Source organism: Natator depressus, chromosome 5, assembly GCF_965152275.1.
Source record: "Natator depressus isolate rNatDep1 chromosome 5, rNatDep2.hap1, whole genome shotgun sequence".
In the NCBI taxonomy this organism is placed as follows: domain Eukaryota; kingdom Metazoa; phylum Chordata; order Testudines; family Cheloniidae; genus Natator; species Natator depressus.
Window position 1 is genome coordinate 82,689,915 of NC_134238.1, and position 24,977 is coordinate 82,714,891.

General features: G+C 41.9%; 1 protein-coding gene across 1 annotated transcript in view; it reads right to left on the reverse strand.

Annotated features, from left to right (window-relative positions):
• SYK (spleen associated tyrosine kinase) overlaps positions 1-24,977 on the reverse strand; it is a 74,139-nt gene that overhangs the window by 27,744 nt on the left and 21,418 nt on the right. Inside the window, exons 2-3 of the mRNA XM_074953089.1 lie at positions 13,937-14,389; positions 12,603-12,763 (exon numbers count right to left, since the gene is read on the reverse strand). Coding sequence (XP_074809190.1) covers positions 12,603-12,763; positions 13,937-14,350 — 575 coding nt within the window. The 5' untranslated portion in view covers positions 14,351-14,389. The remainder of the gene's footprint in view (positions 1-12,602; positions 12,764-13,936; positions 14,390-24,977) is intronic.

A 24,977-nucleotide genomic window follows, 5' to 3' on the forward strand; every position in this document is an offset into this window, starting at 1 on the left:
AGGTTAAGATAAGCATAAATAAAAAGAGAAACATTGAATTAGCTTGTGGTGTTTACTACTATAAGTAAGGATTATGTCATGGAGGTCATGGATTCTGTGACTTTCAGAGACCTCTGTGACATTTTCCACTTCAGCCTCGGGATGGGGACCACGGAGTTCTGAGCCACTGTGGGTGGCAGGAGTGCCATGGAGCTGTCTGCTGCTGCGGGTGGCGAGGGAGCCCCAGAGCTCTCAGCAGTGGCGGTGGGTGCTGGACCCTGCCCCCCACACAGCAGGGCTCGGACTTCAGTTGTCCCCCCATCAAACCTCCCCTTAATTTTTAGTAGAAGTCACAGATGGGTCAGGAGGTTCTGTGAATTTTTGTTTATTGCCTGTGACCTGTCCATGACTTTTACTAAAAATAACTGTGAAAAAAGTTAACCTTAACTATAAGTCATGTTCAAACAACAGAGCAGGATTTTAAAAAGCAGTTTAATTTTATTAATTATGTTAATATTTGTTAAGCAAATTAGATCTTATGCTTCCTGATGCAAAGTCTGCAGTGGATACATAAAGCATTGCACTGTTGGTTATGCACGCAAGCAATGATTTTCTCTCTCTGAAGTATCTCTTTATAGCTACTGCCCCAGACAGAGTGCTCATCTTAATGGACCTGTGGCAAAAAGTCAAATCCTGGTTCTGTGTCCTTACGTGTTTGGAATTCAAGTGCAATTCTTATTTATTTTACATAATATTAGGTTATGAAGATGATCCATGTTCTCTCCCCAGTATCTTCATTGGTAAGATAAGGACAATCAAAAGTTACCTAGTAGACCATGGAATGTAGTGCAAAAAAACCGTGTACTATTCACATTCAGCCAGGATACTGGCTAAACAGGAGGTCTTAAAACAATATATGAAGCACCTGCATGCAGTAGTACTGCTTTTATAACCATACTGCACGTTGTAGTCACATTAATCCAGTATGGGTTTGTCTCCCTTCAGTGGCTGACCCCAGGAAATGGTTTGAGCAGGCTACTGCCTCTATGCTGTCACACTGGTCCTTTATCAGAAAAAGTAGACTTTTAACTTTAGATCCAGAGGCCCCAGGTTCAAACACTGCTGGTAGGAGGCTGTCAACTGAATTGGTCAGTACGTTTTCGGATGTAACGTCTTCCCACTGGAAAATGCAGCTTCAACTACATTGAAACATTCTGAGGGGACGTGTCAATTCTGACTAAACTTTAGACTGAAACCTGCCTGGTTTCCTGCCACCTCACCTACATGCCTTCCTGGACTCCTGAGCAGCCAAGAAAACATGCCAAAAAATTCCATTTTTGGTTCTCCTGCCTGTGAAAAATTGCAGTGTTTTGACCGTTTTCTCCCAATTCGAGACAAAGGGTTTTTTGGTTGTCCACCTCCTCACCCCCAAAATTCAAAATTTTTCATGGGCGGGAAAAATTGTTTCTCAGCCAGGTCTATATGTCAAACAGCTTTCAGAGTTTAAATGATATTGAAATGAGTTCACAGTATTAAAGAACTGAAAAGCTGAATCATTGTTAAGGTTAAGATTTTGCCATGATTATTTTTAGTAAAAGTCACGGGCAGGTCGCAGGCAATAAACAAAAATTCCTGGAAGCCTGTGACCTGTCTGTGACTTTTACTAAAAATAATGGGCTGATGGAGGGGTGACTGAAGCCCGAGCTCCAATGGGGGTGGGAGGGGTCCAGCAGCTTCCAATACCACGGCAGCTAACAGCTCCAAGGCCCCACCATGACCCATGATGGCAGGGAATTACAGGTCTCCCCAAAACCAATGGTGGCTAAGAGCTCCGGGTCACCACCGGCTGACAGCTCCAGTCCCTCCACACTGGGGGTGAAGCAGAAAATGTCACAAAGGTCTCTGAAAGTCATGGAATCTGTGAGTTCTGTGACCTCTGTGACATAATCTTATACTTAATCATTGTCAACTAGTTTCTCAAAGAACTTAGAGGTAAATATATGGCATGAAACCTATGTCACACACCCCTCTCCCCCCCCAGGGGGTTCCCTGGGAAGGCAGATCAGCACTGCATGTTGCTAACACTGTTGCAAGCAACACAAAGCATTTTGGGGAGGGTCAAAGGTGTGAGTGGGGAGTGGAAGATTCCTTTGCAGGCTGTGAGAGGCTAAAGGGGGAAAGAGGGAGAGAACAGAGAACAAGTTAACTCAACACTTCGGCTAGCTCAGTCTGAAGATAAGACGCTGGCTCCAGCTCAAGGCCAAAGCACACAACTGACGCTCGGCGGCCTGCCAAGAAAGACGGGGGTGGGGAGCCTGGATTCCAACTCCGACCAGCCGCGAGAAAAGAAGATTCAACTGCATAAATCTGCAGCGGCTGCAAAACCGAGCAACACAGTGAAGGCTGACAAAGGGGAAAACAACTAATGTAGTGTCCCTAAAGCCAGGATGTTTTGGGAAAACTGAAGAAGCCACGAAAGGCCGGCTTGGACCAGTACAAAGAGCACGGGGAGGGAGTAGGGGGGAGGCAGAAGTCCCAGACTAAGATGCCCCCAAAGGACCCTAAGGTTTAAAACCCTCCCGAGAGCTGAAGCAAATTGGAGATTGGCAGCGGACCCTGGATGACCTGTGCGCACAGGACAGAACTCCTGTCCACCTCTGCCCCTCTTCTTCTTACGTTACACCCAGGCCTGTCCAGCCTTGGGTAGTGCAGGTGTGAGTATGAAAGTGGGTTAGGGCTTCGGGTACTAATGCTTTCTTCCTTCCTCTGAGTGACGTGGGGAGCACCCATCACTCTCTGCTGTTATTTTATTATTTTATCAATAAAGCTTTAAAACTTAGACACTTGGTGTGTTCGGTCATCTCTTCCCTTAACGATCCTGTGGCCTCAGCCTGATCACCTGACGCCTCAGGCAGATTGGTAACAGAAATCTTTCACACCCAGACATGGTACTGAGAGGCTTTTGTTGGTGTTGTATTTATTAATACACAATTAGGTCACGTTCCTGTAACTCCATTAGGCTTTGTAATGCTTTCCTGGTTGCTGTGAAGGAAAGGGGTTTAATTCTCTTCCCCCTTCCTGGTTCCTGATGTGTGTGTTTGTTTCCCCTCTTCTCTTATATGTAAGATGGAAGGAGTCTCTCCTTTCCTCGCACCCACCATCTCTTGGCAGGTAGGAGTCCCAGTACCTTTCTCTCCTCCTCATGCCTGCAGAGAAAATACCAGGTTTCCAGTGGCATTTATATGGATGAGTTTGTCCAGCACACTTTGAAATGCCTGAGCCACAGTTGTGTGATTCTCTCTTTCTTCTCTCTGCCTTCATTTCATGTAGAAGCAGCAAAGTGTAAGCCAGGTCAGGAGACTAAGTAAGAGGCACATGTTGGGCCCTGAAAAGCTGTATCCTACTTCAGAATATTTTCCTTTTCATCTCTGATCCTTAAAAAACTTACTGTAATCAGAGTCTACCCTCTCGTTGATGTCTGGTCCTGAGAGACTGTATGAAGGTAACTCATTAACAGTAATAATCTCTGCACATGTAAAATGTCAGCCTCAGTAGAGCAGATCAATATACTGGATACAGGATTGCTTTACATGTTATTGGGAGATAATAGATTATATTTCTTAATATGGTGCAAGTTATTTTCTGAATGGAGGTCTGAATTCTATGGAATATAATGCAAAATTGCATATCTATTTTGGAGACAATGCCCTCCACTCTGAACATGTATTTCTAGTTCTTTTAATTATTAACAGCAATACACAGGACAACAAACTGCAAGTCATTCTCCATTTTAGCAGAGACCTTGCTGCTCTTGACTGGTCAGTCAGTACAGGAAGTCAGTGTGCTAAGTACCTATATGTTAAGAAAAACCACAAACAATATGGTTCAGGTTTCTTTTAAAGTGGTAGGCAAGCTATTTTGGTTTCAGAAAAAAAATATCTTATTCTATTTCCCCTTTTGGCAAGTCAGTGTTCCAATCACATTTATGTTCTGTACATTTACATTTTAACAAACAAATATAACTTTGCATGCAAAATGGCTGAATGAGCAGTTCAGAACAACCCATGAACAAGCTCAAACAAGTCCCATTTGAATTCAATGAATCAAATCAAAACATTACATCACATCCATTGTTACTATATCACATAGCATTGTGATGTTAAGATGCTAGCACTATGATGCAATTAAGAGCCTGCACACTTTCAGATAGCCTCCAAACCTGTTGTCACAGCTCAAAACTAAATGCTTGCTGCCTTTGCAAGACAGTGTGAAGTGCTCTTAGAAGCTGGGTTTCACAATTTCATTTTGGTTTTGTAATAGTAACTTGTGAAACTGATCATGGTTTTCTAGGTTAAGCTAATCCCAAGGAACTCTTGCTAAGTATATACTGCTTAGCACTTAATAAAATTCACCACTTAGTGTGTCTCCTTTGCCCATGGAGTTTGAACAAACTTAAAAATTAAAGTGAAACTAACAAAGAGAGAACTACCTAAATTGAAAATGATAACATTTTCTGAACAGCTGGATAAGTGAAATCAACAAGTTTTGCACAGCTCTCATTGTGGCAGGGTGATACTGGCAATGCCGCATCAGTGTCGCCATGTTGGATTTGGGGTTCACCTACATTATTTTGCATACACAGAAGTTTCTGTTTAGTAATTTTCAGAACTGCAAAAACAATGTAACTGATTAGACTGTGTGTTGTAACCGGTTGTACAATCATAGAATATCAGGGTTGGAAGGGACCTCAGGAGGTCATCTAGTCCAACCCCCTGCTCAAAGCAGGACCAATCCCCAATTTTTGCCCCAGATCCCTAAATGGCCCCCTCAAGGATTGAATTCACAACCCTGGGTTTAGTAGGCCAATGCTCAAACCACTGAGCTATCCTACCCCCACTGCACCACAGCATTTATGAATCTTCAATAAATTCCCATGTAGGCGTTCAGATGATACAATAATAAATCCCTTGCCAAAATGTTTTTCTGTGGGCATTGTACATTTTTAAACTTTTTTAAAAATCAAGATCCATTAAAGAAACCATTAGTAGAATACAACCTGCTCCTCCATCCCAACACTTGCATACACCCAGAGAAGTAAAATATAACAGTTAATGCCTGGAAACAAAAGATTGCTCCTATTCCTACTGAAGTCAGCTCTCATAGATAGTAATAACAGGTGGAATCACACTGGTATCCAAATGTTTTGTACTACTTATATTTTAAACACCAAGGTTACAATGAATTCACAACCAAAAATTAAGTATTGAGTGGTGCAGTAAAAACAGAATTTATTCATTCCATTGGTTGGAATTCTTCCACTCAATCTGTCCCTTGGATTTCTTAGGTCCTTATGACTGTAAGGTTAAGTGACAATTGATAGCTATTTCAAGGATAAATGTAAATCCTGTAGGCTCATTTAAACATTTTCTTGCATAAAGTCTTGATTTTATCTCAGTACCTTTTGCTTCCAAACAAAGCCAAATTATCCCCTCTGTAAAAAGAAACAATCCTATTGAGGAAAAAAAATATGTTGTATATATAATGTGGAAAATTCATGACCTTCTACCACTGGGGAAGTTTGGAAGAAGTTAGTGACAAAAGACTTGGTTTTGGAATGCTGTGGAACTCAAGGATGCTTGAAGAATCACAACTGTGAATTGACCGGAGGCCCTCTCAAAATATTGGGTTCCTGCTTGGGTCTTTGCAGACCCCTAAAGAGCAACCACGTGAAGCCATTACAGGGACTGTAAGCAAGCTATAATTTATACAAAAAAACATCACTGACACCAACTTCCAACCCTAGTAATCCGTTTACATTTTGAAGGCTATATTTAGCACTAAAAGGGGCTGGCAATTTTGTGGGGGAGGAAAGTCCCTCCTCCCAGTTAAATATTGGTGGGGATAAGTCCTCCCTACTTTCCATTGGGTCCAACACCCATGAAAGTGTAGCCAAAAAAAGGCTGACAGTAAGTCTGGTGGAACGTGAGAAGAGAGGAGGAAACATATAGTGTAGTTACTCATCCTCTTTTCATGCTCATGTGTATGTGTGTCCTACCCCCAGGCCATAGAATAGAGAGAGCTATCTGGCCCACAGTCAACAACTAACATGATCCTGTAATACCTTTATCAGTGGAATAGTTGGGTAGAATTTTCCAGTTCCCTAATTAAAGTATCATAGATATTTTTATTTTCATGATAGCCGATGTCAGCAGTTCCCAGTCCTATTTATAGATACAGAGCTAATAAAAATAATGCAAATGTGCATTACACAATTCAGCACCATGTAGTTTGGTCAGGCAGTATTTAAAAAGAAAAGCAGACTGCTGAAACTATACATGAGAAAAGCATTTAGTGTCATCAGGTATAATATCACATCAAATAATGCTGGGCAGGATGCCATTAGTCATTTTAATGGACTAGACTAGCTTTGCTCAGCCTTGGCAAGCTCAAAAGATACTGTAGGCATCCTTGTGATATTAAAATTATGTTTTGGTTCCTTTCTGGTACTTCTACATGGATGTTCAAGTTATATACAAACTATATGTGGCTGTGAACCTTCTGATGTACACGATCGTATGTAATTACAATAATTAGAGAAGCTGTATGTGTTTGTATCGAATGCTGAATTTAAAACTTTATAAATGTGTTAGAAACTACATATCTCATTTCAAACCACAAGATTTGAAGCTGTACGGCTAAATTTCTAAATCTAGCCTTATGTCTTGCAGGAGTTCATCTTCTAAACACATGCTTATAAAACTAAATTTACAAATTCAAAGTCAGGTGTATACTGGCTACTATTGCTTAGTTAGGTGCTGGAGCTCAAGCAATTTTTGCACTTTCATAACTGATGCGGAAAGCCCAGAGGTACTGGGGCCATGAACTGCCAAACCACTAATTAAGCACTGCTGGCCACCACTAACAACAGCAGCACAGACAAACAGATACCAAAGGTATTTCCCATTGAAAGTGCAGGAGAAAACTGGCATTTTTGATATGGCTGGTTTGTACTTGTTGGCAAATGTTTATTGTATTTCTTAATGGGAATTTACTGTGCCCACGCACAAACCTGTATTTGAAAATTGATAGACTTCTGATAAAATTTTAGAGCCCCATAGAGAGAAGAATGAAATAATAAGAAAGTTGACAAGTATTTTACAACAATATCGCAATGAACTTTCAGTCTATTCTTCATTTAATGAATGCCACCTGTTGGGGGTGGTGATGAGGCCGTAAAATTTCCCAGACCTCTTTTGTTGCAAAGAAAACGTTTCCATGTTCTGAAATGGAGAACATGCTTTCTCTAATTCTTAAAAATGCTAACTAGTAAGGCTATTTCTGCAATAAATGAGAAAAAACCCTGATTTGATCTTCTACTCCTCAAATGCTAGTACATCATCTAGGAGTAGAAACTAGATCTCTCTGCATCTGGGGCAAAGTGCTAACACAACCAGCCACGCTGTTAGAAACTGAAAAATGATCTGCATGAAGCCGAGGGGGTAATGAAGCAGTTTTCTAGTGACTACATCACATTACATACCTAACTCAGTTTTTTTTTTTTTTAGAACAGGCAGATCAGTCAGTCAGGGAGGGTTTCAAATCATAGAATCATAGAATCTCAGGGTTGGAAGGGACCTCAGGAGGTCATCTAGTCCAACCCCTTGCTCAAAGCAGGACCATTCCCCAACTAAATCATCCCAGCCAGGGCTTTGTGAAGCCTGACCTTAAAAACCTCAAAGGAAGGAGATTCCACCACCTCCCTAGGTAACTCATTCCAGTGCTTCACCACCCTCCTAGTGAAAAGATTTTTCCTAATATCCAACCTAAACCTCCCCCACTGCAACTTGAGACCATTACTCCTCGTTCTGTCATCTGCTACCACTGAGAATAGTCTAGATCCATCCTCTTTGGAACCCCCTTTCAGGTAGTTGAAAGCAGCTATCAAATCCCCCCTCATTCTTCTCTTCCACAGACAACAATCCCAGTTCCCTCAGCCTCTCCTCATAAGTCATGAAGAACCTCACAGAAGACATTCACAGCAAGTTCCCAGAAATTACCACTTTTAGTGAAACTATTTTACTGCACATAAACATCACTTAAGCATCAGAAAATTACTCACTAGTAACTCTGTTTGTTATAGTTCTCTTCCACCCTCCTATCCAGTAACAGCATTTATAGACAGTGGATGCTACAAGCAATGAGCCAAAGAATGTAAGTATGCCTTATGGCATTTGGAGCACTTAATGGCCAATAAGTTTCAGAAGGGAATGCCTACACTAGCACTTTTGTCGGTCAGGGATGTGAAAAACACACACCCCCGAGCGACATAAATTACACTGACAGAAGCACTGGTGTGGACAGCACTATGTTGGCGGGAGACCATCTCCCACTGATATAGCTACTGCTGCTCATTGTGAGTTGTTTAATTATACCAAAGTGAGAGAGCTCTCTCCCGTTGGCATAGAGCGGCTACACAGGAGACCTTACAGCGGCTCATGGGAGACCGTGCTATTGTAAGGTCTCTAGTGTAGACATAGCCAAAAAGTACATGTGAAAAAAAACAGAGATGCTGGGTAGTCACTTTACAAATTCCAGAGGCAGAACCTCCTGTCCACTGAGCCCATAAAATCACTATACTTATGTGGGACTTCACAATTTTGGCTGTAGCTGTTCGGCCTGGCCTTAAGGTAATGGGGAATAATTGTTAATCCACTAGTAGCCTTCTTTCCCTTGTTATAATCTCAAAAAAAATAATTGTTAACTTTTATAAATTATGAGCATGATTTATGTAAAACTTCTGATCTCACTCATCTCTGCTGCAAAGAGACATTGCAACATAACATATTTAAAACAAGAGGTTAATTGACACTAAATGGATTGTTTTGGGGTAGAGGATGCAGGGGGAACCCCCTCCCCCCCGCCCAACCTCAGAACTGAAGGAAAGAAATGAGCAGGACACCTCTTCCCCCATTCTGCAAGCTACATTGATAGTAACTGAAAATTCTCCCTAAAGAGAAAGAAGTTCTTATGTGTCACTCTTAGTTTCCTACAATTTCTAAAGATATGGCTCCTAAAGCTTTGAATGGGTTCTACAAGTACCTGGAAAACCAATCGTAGGATCTACCGAAGAACAAATGGTCAATGCCTAGGTCTCCTCAAAAGAAGAGGACAAAGAAGCATTTGGATATAGGGAGGAGAATCGATTTCTCTGTCTTGATGGGACCATATAAAGATGAAATGGCTGAGGTGGACTTGCACAAACTTGATTCAGAGACCTCTTTAGAAACCAGCCACGAAAAAAACCAAGAACATTCTGGGGGGAGCAGGAATACACATCCAGCCACACTCAGAACTTCTCACTGGAAAAGGTATTGCTAATCCAGGAATAGGCAAGGGAAGTCAAGTGCAATCCTCTGTGTGACAGTCAGCAAAACCTTTCAAGAAACCCTCATCTCTGAACCAGCACTACTCAATATTCTGCCATCAGACCAAAGTGTTCCAAGGTATAGAAGAAGAGCAGACCTGTGAGAGGAGGTCTCATCCACTCGGAAATTTTCTCACCATGGTTAATTCTGTTCTGTCCATCAGGGTAGCAGGAACCTTGACTGCAAAATACACAGAAAGAACCAGAATAGCACTAAACTACTCCAGCAACAAATCACTGGACAGACTGTTTCTTTTCTAGAGCATAAGAATCTTCTTCCACTCAGCTTCTGAAGACAAAGCCTGCAGTATCTGTGCACTTCAGTATGTGATTACATTTTCTGAACAGATAGGAGCATAAAATGACCTTTGAGAATTCCTAACCCGAACTACCCACAGCTATTTATATACTTATCTGCTTGTTCTGGGGGCAGAGTACTTGAGTTCTGGTGGTATCTGTAATCTTCTGAATTTAAACAGGATAGGAGAGCCTTCTCTCACCTGTCATTCCTCAATAATAAGGGGAGCCCTTGAAAAGTCTTCTTTCTGGATTATCTTCATATTTCATAGCAGTGAAAACTTTCCAGGTTTGATAACACCAGTTCTCCCATAAGATACTCCTGAAGGGATCTAGATGTTAGACATATTCAGACTCAGACCCTTTTATTGGACACCGAATCAAGAGAAGTAGGAAAAGTCGGAAGTGCAAAGTTGGTCAGGACTCTGACAGATTTCTTGGGTGTATAAGCTCTAGAGATGGTTGCAGAAGAGCATATAGCAGCACTAGGAATCCTCCAATCTTATCTACATTTTTTCTAAAGGGAAAGGCAGAATGGTTCAAGAAATCAGATGACAGCAATTGACGCTAGCCTACTACTGAATCGGATAGTATGCTGAAAACCCTTGACATACCTTCCTTCTACTAAGCCCTAGCTTTCCTCAACCTCCTTCTCTTCTAAGTTCATGTTGACTTCAGGTCTCTGCCACACCAAGTGAGCTCCCTCATTGCTAAGTGTGATGGGGTGCTTGCCCCACACTCGGGTCTAAGGGATTAATAGAGTCCTAGGGAGGCTGCGCAGGAGGCAGCCAATCAGAGAAGGGCTGAAGGAAGCAGCCAATCAGGGGCAAGAAGGCCCATATAAAAAGGGAGCTGCAGGGCAGAGGAAGGCAGTTCTCTGCTGGGAGCCCAGGGAGGAAGGACTGTGTCTCTGGAGGGCTGAGAGAACTGCCAGTACCCTGGACAGAGCAGTGCTGTAAGCAGGGACCTGGGGAGCAAGAGACAGCTCCTGGCTGGCTGTTGGGGTTTGCAGGCTGAGGCCTTGAGGCAAAGGCAAAAAGGATGCTGGGGCCATGAGGAAGTGGCCAGACAATTCACTGCAGTAGCCAGTAAGGGAAGTGGCTGAACAGTGGACTGCAGGTCCCCCAGAAGGGTGGGGGGACAACGGTGTATGGCATGGCCAGAGGACTGTGTCGCTGAAGAGGACACTGCAGTCCTTGGAGAGACATGGGCCCTAGAGCAGGAGTGATGGTGGCGAGGCACCACCCAAGAGGGTGCACTGACATGCAGAGCTAATTCACATGATAGATGTCAGAAGGCGCCAGAGTGGTGAGTGAACCTCATTACACTAAGCTGTGTGCTGAGTCCAGGTTCTCCAATAAAGCTCCTGAGAACCATCTCAAGCAAGCTGAAGCCATAACTACCCAACCCCTACTGGGAACAGCAGATGTTCAAGTGACCAGAAAGCACTTATCTCCACTGAAGGCAAAGAAGTGTTTCAGGAAGGACAGCTCTTGCACCTTCTTCTGTTTGTTGTTAGGCTTCTTCTGCTTTGGAAGCTGCTTCCATGATGTGTGTACAGATTCCAGAAAACAAAGACAGCTGCCACAAGCAGGCTGCCAGAGTTGCTCAGTTGCGTGTCTTAACTCAGACCACATACAAAGTAAATTCCAAGAAATAGCAGGAAGAAGATGAGAACACCTATTGAGAAGGCACAGAAATTCTACACTCCATGTAGCTGCCAAGCTTGCCTGTCTGTACCAGCAAGAGAAAAAAACCATGTAATCTGTTTCAGAGCAGCTACTGTCACAGAAACAAGTGTATACAGTACTTAGTCTATAAATACAAGGTAGATTCTTATACACATTGCTATATATTGTTGTTTGGGAAGGAATATTTATGTGATGTGTGTGACTTGTAACCTAAAGCTTTGTTTCCTTTCTATCACTCACAGAAGTGTTGGAGTTCCTGTTCCTGTTTAATAAAGGAGTGGTTTATTTCTCAACTTCTACCGTGGAAAACACATATTGGGCAAATTATTACAGAAACCAGGAAAATGACTCAGGGCTAGATTGTCACTTTGCCCCCTGTCCAGTTTACAGTGTGTAGCTGCATTGGTCCAGGAGCAGACCAGGGAGGGAACTGTGACTACAGCTAGGCAAAATTTGTTTGGTGAATAGTAAATTAATCCGAAAATGCATTTTCTGAGGCACCAGAACAATTTGTAATTCCGGATTGAATTCAACCCACAAAATGTTTTGATTGAGTCAAATTAGCATTTTCCAAGAGAAAACTGTCCCACTGGAAAATTTTCAGCCCACCTCTTCTCCTGACAAACTAGCTCTGATTAATCATTATCCCAAATGTCTTGTTTGTGATCAGGTAAACAGTAGAGGGGTCATATGAGTGGACAGAGAAATAGACACAGAATGGAATGATAAAGTGAAAGGAGCATTATTTAATTACATTCTTGCTGCCACTTAGTTGCAGAACAAAGTATTGTCATTGCCTCCTTGAAAAACAAATAATAATTATGGACACTAAATGTTAACGTAGTTTACTAGTATTTTGTATTTCTTTGATATCACATTCAGTACTATACCCTCAGTCATAAAGCTGAATGGAATTTTCTTGACACTCTGAATTCCTCTGCTGCTTCATACAGATTTTCCCTCAATGTCTGCTTGAACAAAACATGACCCTTGCTTTCACTCTACATTTTCATTTGAGTAAAGGTGAAAAACTAATCTCGAAGACATCTGCTTAGCTTTGGAATGGTTAGCAGCAATGAATGTCACACTGCATTGGGCTTTCCCACAGTGAACACCCAACTCCTTTCTCACAGTCTCATTCATGATTTAGTTATGGAAAAGGTGCAGCAACCATGGTGGCAACTGCCACTACCAGAGATGAAAGTACTCACAAAAATTTTCCATTGGTCCTTGTCCCTAAAAGAACGCGGTGCTCTGATTCTTCCCGAGAGATCTTCTCATGGAACCAAGGCATCTTCTCATGGGCAGTAGTGGCTATCAATTTCTCCAGCTGTGGTTTTTGACTAATAATAGCTTGTTCGAGGGCATTACCCTGCAGAGTGGGAAAAGCACAGAAGGGTCAGTTGTACTGTTTTCTGTTACAGTGCAAAAAAACAAAACAAAACCCAACAAACACAACATCATAGTAAATGCCAATTACTGGACTGTGTGAGACACATCCAAAGTCTGTGGATAATCAGAGTTTTAGATCAAATTAATCTGGTTACTATTCAAGTTTTGGACTCATAGGGCAGAAACTAAATTCAAACAGACAATCCGAAATTCAGACATCTGGAGTTTATGTTTGTGATAGATATTGCAATGGGTATCTTTGGGAGATCATATTGTATAAAGAAAAGGAGTACTTGTGGCACCTTAGAGACTAACCAATTTATTGGAGCATAAGCTTTCGTCAGCTACAGCTCACTTCAAGTGAGCTGTAGCTGACGAAAGCTTATGCTCCAATAAATTGGTTAGTCTCTAAGGTGCCACAAGTACTCCTTTTCTTTTTGCGAATACAGACTAACAGGGCTGCTACTCTGAAACCTGTCATATTGTATAAGTTTATGAATGGTTACATATCATTTTGGGCTAGGAATTCTTTGGAACTCCAGTAGGTGGTAAGGCTAGTCACTGAACCTGCAAACAACTCCAGTGGTGTACTGCCCCTTCAGGTTGCGTGCCTATACTGGTTCAAATGGGTTTTCACAGACCAACAGACTAAGGCTTTTGGTATAAAAATGCTGTGTTTAAACTCTCAGTCATGTAGCAAGACAAGTTCCTGTTCTAAATTGTATATAATCTAAATAGACATACAAACAAAGCAGGCCAGGAGGGGAGGATACAACACAAAATAACTGTGCGCCAAGCACAAACATACACTCTGTATACAACAGCTTCCTTTACAAAAATGTGTGTGTTTAACAATTACCTATTTTCCTTTTTTTGGTTTGTTTTCAATCCTGATTGGCATAGAGAGATTTGGTCTTATAACACTTAAAAAATAAATGATAAACTGTGCCACATTTCAGGAAAGAATACATTTATGGCCAAATTAATACAATGTACTGAAAAATAAAGGCTCATAAAACACAAGCAAATATAGCAACGTTAACACAAACCTAACCACTACACAGCAGTAGCAATGGGTTGGAACCCATATAATACTGACTTTTTAAAAATTCAGAGTGAAGCATCTCTATTGCAGAAATGGGATTGCATTTACCTGTAGGTTCCAAGTTTGTTTGACATATTCCCTGATAAGGGTCTCTTTTAAATCCTCAAATGGCCCTGTTTTTGGCTCAACACCTGGTGGCCGGTTGCAAGGTCTCCTCAGTAGACAAACAAGACCATCAGCTTCATCTGAGTGATAGTTAATGAGTTCAGCAGGACTCAGATGTGACTTCCCTCCTGCAATGGCATAAAAGCCACTCAGCTCTCTTTCAATTGTGTAGTGATGAACTTTCCTTCCATGTGCCAGGGACAAAGCAAAGCCACCCAGGTAGTTTCGACTCTGGCGCAACAGATATAGTCCATCACTCAGCCCTCCTTGCATCAGGTAATCTTCTGCTTCTTCACGTGTAATATTGCCAAAGAAGTAGGGCAGATGATTAGCACTGTTAGCCATGTTGGCGGCCATGGCTTTTCCTTTTGATCAGCAAGGATTAACGTTTTGTACCTGAAAGGAACGAAGGAAAAATAAGCATCCACTGGAAAAAACAAAAGACAATACTTTGAGGAATTTGGTAATAATCCTCCCCCACTTAAGTCAAAGGGAGTTTTGCCATTGGCTTCAACAGGAGCAAGATGGGGTCCTAGCTGTTTTGTCACTCTACTACACAGACATGAGATTACTATTTTTTGGACCAAAAAGGCATAAGGCCATTTCCTGCAATGTTTCATGCAAACCTCCCATTGAACTCAAAGGGCAGTCTGCATATGGGATGATGGCAGAACATACCCTAGAACCAATTGCATATGGGGAGTGCATGCCATGTATGCCCTGGGAGCGGCTAGGCCCTCAGAACAATTTTGTCTGGCTCCTGAACCTGCATGAAGGATGCCATTTTGTATATTTAGTTTTTTGTTTTTTTCTAATAAGGTGACTGCATTGAAACTGCTAAGTCTTGCACGTGCATCATGAATTCACCATCTGAAAGAAAGCTGAGCACTTTGAGTTTGAGAGTACAAGATTACCGAATATGGGGGACAGCATGTGTTTATATATAGTAACATACAGACATTACACATTACATTTGAATAACTGTTTGCACATCCAATGCAAATACTTCACATCTGTATTGACAGAATCATGATTTATTTGTTTTTTAATTAAAGCAGTAATCATTTTTTCTCAAAATAAGAAAGGACACTCATAATAACAAAGGACCAAATTCTGTCCTCAGACATATTTGTGTGACCCCCATAGTTGTAAACTGGTGTTGTATGTATGTCACTGAGGGCAGATTTTGTTTCTTGCTGTTTAAACAATTCATTAATAGTATTCACTTGATACAATGTTTCAGTTTTAAAAAACGAGTGTTTTGTTAGAGGTAGAAACAATGGGCCTTGCTGAAGTTAATGGAGCAATGCTGACAAACGTACACCAACTGAGAATCTGACTCCATGTTTAATCCATAGTACTTACACTGGGATGCTGTTTTACAAGTTTACTAGTCTGTCTACGAAAAACCAGTGGATTTTATAGGCTAAGGTAGACCAGCCTATTGCATTACTTTGGACCCTGCTGTGCCAGGTTATTTCTGGCCAGTTCAAAGATACCATCTGTGGATCCCACTGGACTGTGACATCTACAGAAGAATATTCAAGATTACAGATGCAGAAAGACACCTCCCACTTTTCACTTCCACTTTGTTCCACTATGGGGGACCAAAAACTAGGTGTTTCACTTTTTAAACTAGCAGTAGACTATATATGACATGACCAAACATGTCTTTTTATAGCACTGCAGCTGTGGTTATGATTTCATGAGACTCTTTCATCCAAGTTCCTATTTGCAGGTGCTTACAATTTTCAGATAATATATATCCTTTCGGCTAATTTTTATATACTTATTTTCAGCTCAAATGTGAGATACAGAAATGTAGTGTGGCTGCTTCTGAGATAGCCCAGCATGGAGAGAGAAACATTTAAGAAATTTTTTCCCACATATTTTCCCACATTCCTTAATAAGAAAATGCTTTTGTTTAGAGAGACTACAGCCTCAGTGAAGAAGGGATGTTTTGTTAAGTCTGAAAAAACCAGCTGTGAAGTGAAGCGGTTACAATTTACTGGTGATGGCGTGCGGCATGAATGCAGTACATCCTTTTCTTTAGGCCGTGTTTATAGTACAACCACTACAGCATCACAGCTACAGCACTGAATCTGTGCTGTTATAGTGCCGGAGTGTAGGTGCTTCCTACGTCTACACTATAGAAAGTGTTTTTCTGCCAGTGTCATTAATCCAGCTCTCCAAGAGCCAGTAGCTAGGTTGACAGATGAATTCTCCCGTTGACCTAGCCACGTATATACCGGGGGATTAGGTTGACCTATGTGGTCAGGGCACAACATTTTTCACAGTCCTGAGTGATGTCGCTAGGTCAATCTAATTTTTACATTTAGACCAGGCCTCAGAGAAGGGCAATTCCTAACTCTGTTGCTGCGCAGGATCCCCAGCAGCAGAACTAGTGTGGTTTCAGTGTCAAAGGGAAGGGGTAGGACTCTAGGGAGTCTATTCAGGGGATCTGCAACCCTTGCATAACAGGGTTCAGGACACATATGGGACTGGGACCAGGGCCAGGAGATCTATTGCTATGTGAATCTTCTTGTCTTCACTTTGTGCTGGGAAAGGGACACGTTGGAGCTACAGAGCTACTGCAGCCCCACACAGCATAGTGATATGCAGTGCAGTATTTACTACCCTGATTGGTCTGAAACAAAAATCTGTGGTTTAAGAGAGTCACTTGCTAAACACTTCTACTTATACCTTGCCTGGGATTTTTGGTCACCCACAGTGATGACAGGTTCCCTATACTTCTGAATAGCCTGATGTTTGGACATTTATGTTCTTAATCTTAAGAATCTATTAATACAGTTTTTATGCATTAAATATGAAAGAATAAATTAAAAACAATTAAAAAGGCATAAAATCACCAATGAAAATTGAGAATTGATTTAAGAACAAGATAAATGGTGATGTATAAGGGATATCAAATATTGATTTCATATAAAATAACTGTTCACAAGGCTGAAACTGTCTGCACAAGATGAAATCTATGAAGGCTTTTCTTCAATGAATTGAATCCATTGGGCATCTAATGATAGACCCAAAGCTCTTAATAGTGAATATGTGAAGTCACTCTCATATAATACATTCAGTAAAGAGACATTTAGGTTAATAGATGCTTAAAAGTTGATCTTCTTATGTGGTTTATTATTTCAACAATATATTTGCTTCCCACTCTTGCTGTCTTTGTTATACTTCGGACTCATTAGACCAGTGTCAGAGCCTGCTTTCTGAATTTACTGTGCAGTTATTAAAATACAGTTATGTTCTGGGATACATGATATACACAACATGGAAAAATAACAAAACAAATTAGGATGAAAAAGTGAAAAGAAATGTAGGGTAAATAAAATAGAGTGAAAGTAAATTTGAATTTTATCTTGTGCTTTGAAGTATATGAAGAGTTTCTTTCTTGCTATCTACCGCAGAGACCACTCTAGCTATAGGCAAACTAGGCAGCAACCTCACGTAACAGATTTCTGGGAGAAGTGATTTTACGGGGTACCACAAACCGGTCTATGGAGATATGAATCGCAGAGCACCTTAACACGTAGTGCTTTAATTGCCCCATGTGGACCCTCCTGGAACTGCAGTGGTGCAGTCTGTTCACGTCAGACCAGCTGGAAAGGCCCCTGCGCGCACACACGGAAGAGTGCTCGATCTGAGGGAGGGAAGCAGAAATGGGGAAGTGCCTCCCATTTTTCTGGGCTCAGCAGCTATGAGGCGGGGGGCACCTGGTACTTGCTCCTGACAGGGATGTGTGCGGGGGAGGGGGTGAGAGTGAATCAGGGATAACTCTGCTTCTCCACCTCCCACGCAACTCCCCCACAACCTCCTATAGGCACCCACCATACACCATGTGCTTCCTCCAAATACCCCCCAACCTCCCACACAATCCCCCCAGTCTCCTGCAAGCACCCATCATGCACTCCCTGCTTCTCCCAGACACCCTCCACCCCCAACCTCCCACACTGCTGGTGAATGCTGTAGCAGTCATCACCCTCGGTCGCACAATAAAGGCTCTCTGGACTGGGGGTGGCTCTGAACTGCTGGGGCACCAGGTTGTCTTAAGTGGTCTCTGATCCACAGACATCGTTGTTTCAGTTATAACAGCCTACAGCAGACAAAAATAAGCCACACACACATATTTAATCCATTATTTGCTTGTTATAAAGAATTTTGTGTTACAATAAACACACTAAAACTTATTACTATTCTGAAGTGTTGAAGGGCAAAATTTCATTTCTTAAAAATAATTATCTAAAACAAAACTGTAACTATTTTACATTAAAAATGCTCTAAACTGCAAAATTGGATGAACACCCATTCACACTTCCACTAGCACTAATAAGAGTTTCCAGGAATAACTCCTGCTCATAATATTTATTTCATCTGTTTATATGATTAAACTAAATACAAAATCTGAAGAGAAGCCAATCAACCATATACAATAATAATAATAAAAGAATAGTAATAGCATCAAAAACAGACCACACTCCCAAAACAGTGAGTTATAGACTTGTCAGAGGAATGAGAAAACCAAAAGGGAAGTGCCCCCAGAAGGTGTCAGATATAAATCTACTGAACTAAATAGAACTAACAGAGGTAAGGCAGCCAGCAATGGAGTCCTCCAAGAGCTGGTTCTGCCAAAGACCCTTGAGTGACCCTTGTCACTGCCTACAGGCACCAAAATAAGCAGACCATAATTAGCAGGCTGTTAGGTAAGGCAAGGGGCAATCATTCAAGGACCTAGGGCAGGGGTGGGCAAACTACAGCCTGCAGAACCGTTTTAAGCCGGCCCCTGAGCTCCAGCTGGGGTGCCGGGTCGGGGGCCACACCAAGCAGCTTGGCCCTGCTATGGCGCTCCAGCCGGGGTGCCAGGTTCGGGGGCCACACCACGTGGCTCGGCTCCACTCCGGCGCTCCAGCCAGGGCGCCGGGGTGCCACGGCACGGCCCCACTCCAGGGTTTATTTCCAAGCTGAAATATACATAAACCTTGTTTCCAGTGTCTTTGCCTCTTCTTACAGCATCATTACAGCACCATTTCTAGTAGCATGATGCATTACAGCACCATTACATACATTACAGCACCATTTCTAGTAGCATCATGTTTGTAATTCATGTAATGGTGCTGTAATGCATCATGCTACTAGAAATGGTGCTGTAATGATGCTGTAAGGTGAGGCAAAGACACTGGAAACAAGATTCAGAGTAGCAGCCGTGTTAGTCTGTATTCGCAAAAAGAAAAGGAGGACTTGTGGCACCTTAGAGACTAACCAATTTATTTAAGCATAAGCTTTCGTGAGCTACAGCTCACTTCATCGGATGCATTCAGTGGAAAATACAGTGAGGAGATTTACATACACACAGGCCATGAAAAAAATGGGTGTTATCATACACACTGTAAGGAGAGTGATCACTTAAGATGAGCTATTACCAGTAGGAGAGCGGGGGGGGGGGGGGGGGGAAGAGAAGAAAACCTTTTGTAGTGATAATCAAGGTGGGCCATTTGCAGCAGTTAAAAGGAACGTCTAAGGAACAATGGGGGGGGGAAGGGTTATGTATATTTCAGCTTGGAAATAAATCCTTATAAAATATACTCGAGTATTCTGCTTTAATTGTCCCAAACGCTACAGCTGACAATAATGTTACTGCAGTGTTTTGAGCTATCACTGCAGAATACCACACCATTCTTAACAAGGGAATCACATGGGCCTATTTTGGTTAGTCTTCTGATTTGTGAATGCTTGCAGTTAGCAGTACCGCTATTTGGCCGTGGGGAAGTACCATGTCAGATTCTGCTACATCACCACTCTGTCCCTTTCTCAGCTAACCACTGGGCAGCAGCTACAGTCCCACAGCATTCCCTTAGACTTAGCCAAATTCAAAACACTTCACCTCAGAATCCTATATACTTCGACTCTCTACTAGGGTCTTGAACAATCTGCATGATCCGGAAAAACCTAAAAATTGTTTCTCTTTTTGGAAATTGTTCTGGAATATGAACTGGACTCTCAGCTACTAGTTTCTAGAATTTTCTAGCTCTGGCCCTAGCACCAGCTCTATCTCTACTTTCCCTAGCGTGGGAATGGACAATGCTGAGCTTCCTGGTTAATTAAGGGCATGATCCAAATGGCTACAGAGGTCAAGGCTTCCTTTCACTTCAGTGAGCTTTAGATGAAGCTGTAACTGGGGAGCATTATTTCGGATTCAGACATGTCATTTCCCCCTCACGAGCAATCAACCAGAGTCAGACCCTCTTCAGAGCCCTCAGGTTTTTAGCCAGTTTAATAACCCTGCCTGACATTCTGATGTCAAGTTTCTATGTTGCTGTTAATTCAGAAACCTAATGAAAACAAAGTTTCAGAAAACTCTCATTTTATTCTTAAAAAGTAGTAAAGGATTCTGAAGTCAGTCACATTAAGTATGTAGCAGTCACAGGGCCAAAATTTTCAAGAACGCCTAAGTGATTTAGAAGCCTAAGTCTCAGTGAAAGTCAATGCTAAATGCAAATACAATATGCTGGTTACAACAGACACTGCCTTCAGCATATCTAGATACAGAAATGTAGGTTCCACGCCAATGGGGGCTGTGGGAAGTGGCGCGGGCCGAGGGATGTGCTAGCTGCCGCTATCCGCAGCCCCCATTAGCCTGGAAGGGCGAACCGCAGCCAGTGGGAGCTGCGATCGGCCAAACCTGGGTACGCCGCAAGTAAACAAACTGTGCTGGCCCGTCAGCGGATTTCCCTGATGGGCCGTGTGCCAAAAGTTGCTGATCCCTGTTCTAGAATGATTAAAAATCCAATTTTTTCCAGTAAAAACAATGGATATAAATTATGGCTTTTTATTTTAGCTGCCTGAATAGATTTCTGGTATCAAAGTCCAAAGGAATTTTTTGTATATGGAAAAATTATAGGGATTCAATATTCTGCCTAGCAAGTATGTTTTTATATCCATATATATGTAAGCTTATTTAAATTCATTCTGCAATCAAAGAACATACAGTACAATTTGTAAAAGCAATTTTCTACTAAAGGAGAAAGCAGAAAAAGATCTTGGAACTTTGTTCAACAAACGCTTAAGGAACTATTACTTTGAGTTTCACTAAAAATATAAATTTGCTGTTGTCTGTTCTCCCTTCAGTACTGATGACACATGACTCCATTAGCTTCCTTTTTAATAAGCCCATTATGGACCGCCTAGCTAGACATTTTATTATCTGAATGAGAAACAGCTAGTTAAGACTCAACTCAAAGATGACAGAGGTGCTGCTTGTGGGTAGAAGAAAATATTTTGAGAATCGAGCAGGTGGCTTGTGCATGGTTATTATTCAGGAAGTATAGATGTTGCTTTTGAGACTGTCTGAATTTACGGGTCACCCTTGACTACCTTTCTCAGAATGGAGGCCAGTGCTGCAGTAATGGTCAAGAATGCTTATTGCCTTGTATTGCTTAACCAGAAGGTCCACCTGCTTCTCTCTGATGCACATCTCACCAGTCATTTATCTCTCCATTTTATCCAGGGTAGGCTATTGTCATGTGTTCCTAATGTTCCTTTCATGGGCTTTCCTTGAAATTGATAAAAGGGTCTACAACAGTTGCAGAATACAGCAGCTCACTTATTTCTCAAGGCCCTTCGTCAGCAGGCCATCCCTATTCAGCAAAGCACGTACGTAGGTCATTAACTTCAGGCATGTGCTTAGGTCCCATTAAGAAGACTAGAGCATGTGCTGAGGTGCTTTGATGAAGAGGGATGGACTTAAGCACTTGTTTGTATACTTTGCCAAACTGGGGCCATACATTTTAGAATAGGAATGAAGGATTTATTTACACCTGCCCACCAAAATCTAAATTAGCTGCCGATACACCATAAGATAAATTTTAAAATGTTAACATTAATACACTCAACCATTTATGTTGTATATAGCATAATTTACCTTATTTAAATGTAATGAAGTTTTCCAATTAAACATTCAAACTAGTCCTTATATCACTTTTTGAACCATGGTGTAAATTTCAGATACAAAATGTCACACTTTCAATTTCATCCCAGTACAAGTTAAATGACATACCACTATATACTCATACAAACTATGGCTCAACTCTCCAGTCACTGCCTGACCATGACCCTGCAAAGTACATATGCACATACTCAACTTTAAGCAAATGAGGAATACCAAAGTACTGTAAATGGGATTAATCCCATGCTTAAAGGTAAGTTTGTGTACAAGTGCTTTGCTGGATCAGGGGCACAAGAGCAACTCCCAATGGAGTCAGTCCCGCAAATATGCCCAGGAATAGTTCTACTGAAATCCATAGAACAACTCACCTGCATAAAGTTAAGCACAAGTGCTTCTGTAGATAAGGCCAGATGGTATACTGGGCCATAGGTGCTGGAACTAGGGGTGCATCACTGGCTTGAAGTGGTTTCCACCATTTACAGCAGTGTTTCCCAAACTTGGGACGCTGCTTGTTCAGGGAAAGCCCCTGGCGCGCCGGGCCGGTTTGTTTACCTGCCGCGTCCGCAGGTTCAGCTGATTGCGACTCCCACTGGCCGCGGTTCGCCGCTGCAGGCCAATGGGGGCTGCGGGAAGCGGCGGCCGGTACGTCCCTCGGCCCATGCCACTTCCAACAGCCCCCATTGGCTTGCAGCGGCGTACCGCGGCCAGTGGGAGTCGCAATCAGCTGAACCTGCGAACGCGGCAGGTAAACAAACCGGCTGGGCCCGCCAGGGGCTTTCCCTAAACAAGCGGCGTCCCAAGTTTGGGAAACACTGATTTACAGGATTTACAGTTTGATTCAATGGCTTTCAGCACCCCTGTCTGGGTCCTGGAACTACTCATGCTCAGTCCTGGGTCTTTCAACAAAATAAACTCTTATTCATCCAGTTTAACTAGTCTCTACTGCAAAAAAAAATTACACACCCTGCATTTCTATTGGGTACTTTGAATCTAAGAAACAAGAACCAGAGGAAAGGAGTACTTGTGGCACCTTAGAGACTAACCAATTTATTTGACCATAAGCTTTCGTGAGCTACAGCTCACTTCATCAGATGCATACTGTGGAAAGTGTAGAAGATCTTTTTATATACACACAAAGCATGAAAAAATACCTCCTCCCACCCCACTCTCCTGCTGGTAATAGCTTATCTAAAGTGATCACTCTCCTCTACAATGTGTATGATAATCAAGGTGGGCCATTTCCAGCACAAATCCAGGGTTTAACACGAACGTCTGAGGAGGGTGGGGGATAGGAAAAAACAAGGGGAAATAGGTTACCTTGCATAATGACTTAGCAACTCCCAGTCTCTATTCAAGCCTAAGTTAATTGTATCCAATTTGCAAATGAATTCCAATTCAACAGTTTCTCGCTGGAGTCTGGATTTGAAGTTTTTTTGTTTTAATATTGCAACCTTTAGGTCTGAGATCGAGTGACCAGAGAGATTGAAGTGTTCTCCAACTGGTTTATGAATGTTATAATTCTTGACATCTGATTTGTGTCCATTTATTCTTTTACGTAGAGACTGTCCAGTTTGACCAATGTACATGGCAGAGGGGCACTGCTGGCACATGATGGCATATATCACATTGGTGGATGTGCAGGTGAACGAGCCTCTGATAGTGTGGCTGATGTTATTAGGCTCTGTGATGGTGTCCCCTGAATAGATATGTGGGCACAGTTGGCAATGGGCTTTGTTGCAAGGATAGGTTCCTGGGTTAGTGGTTCTGTTGTGTGGTATGTGGTTGCTGGTGAGTATTTGCTTCAGGTTGGGGGGCAGTAATTAACTTAGGCTTGAATAGAGACTGGAAGTGGCTAAGTCATTATGCAAGGTAACCTATTTCCCCTTGTTTTTTCCTACCCCCCACCCTCCTCAGACGTTCGAGTTAAACCCTGGATTTGTGCTGGAAATGGCCCACCTTGATTATCATACACATTGTAAGGAGAGTGGTCACTTTAGATAAGCTATTACCAGCAGGAGAGTGGGTTTGTGTGTGTGTGTGGGAGGGGGGTGAGAAAACCTGGATTTGTGCTGGAAATGGCCCAACTTGATTATCATACACATTGTAAGGAGAGTGATCACTTTAGATAAGCTATTACCAGCAGGAGAGTGGGGTGGGAGGAGGTATTTTTTCATGCTTTGTGTGTATATAAAAAGATCTTCTACACTTTCCACAGTATGCATCCGATGAAGTGAGCTGTAGCTCACGAAAGCTTATGCTCAAATAAATTGGTTAGTCTCTAAGGTGCCACAAGTACTCCTTTTCTTTTTGCAAATACAGACTAACACGGCTGTTACTCTGAAACCTGTCAAAAGAACCAGAGGAAATGCTGCTTAGTATTTTGCAGTGAACAGATAATATCACTCTATACAAGTGGATATAAGAAAATTCATTAATTAAGAAGGAGATAGATGCCTCCTTTTCTTGTCTTTTCTTCTGCAAAGAAGGGGGAAAGTAATTTAATTGACTGTAAGGACTGGTATAATGTCTGCTCATCAGAAGGAAATGGAGGCCCAAATTCATCAGCTTTATAATTCAAACAAAAGTTCAAGACTTTTAAAGAAATCTCTCAGGCAACATGGGGGATTATGTCAACATAATTAAAACCAAGCAAAATGACATGTGAAACAAGCTGCAAAGAATTTCATCTACCATTGTGGGCAATTAAATTACATATAATTGTACTAGCTGTTTAAATACATCATTCCTAGAAGATTTGGAATGCAAGTTATTCAAAAGATTAATGAACATATAACTTTGTAGAAGGTAAAACAATTGAGAGGGAAGGGATACCACAGGGCATAATCAGCATTTAAAGCTGCATCTTCCTGTGTACAGCTTTATTTCTGCATTCTTTCATTTCAGAACACTGTCTTCTGCATTACACAAGAAAACATACCAGACCGTGTGCCTAAAACCTTCTTCAACATAGCTTCCAAACACAACTAGGTAATATGTGCTCTAACTTCCATTAATTTTGTG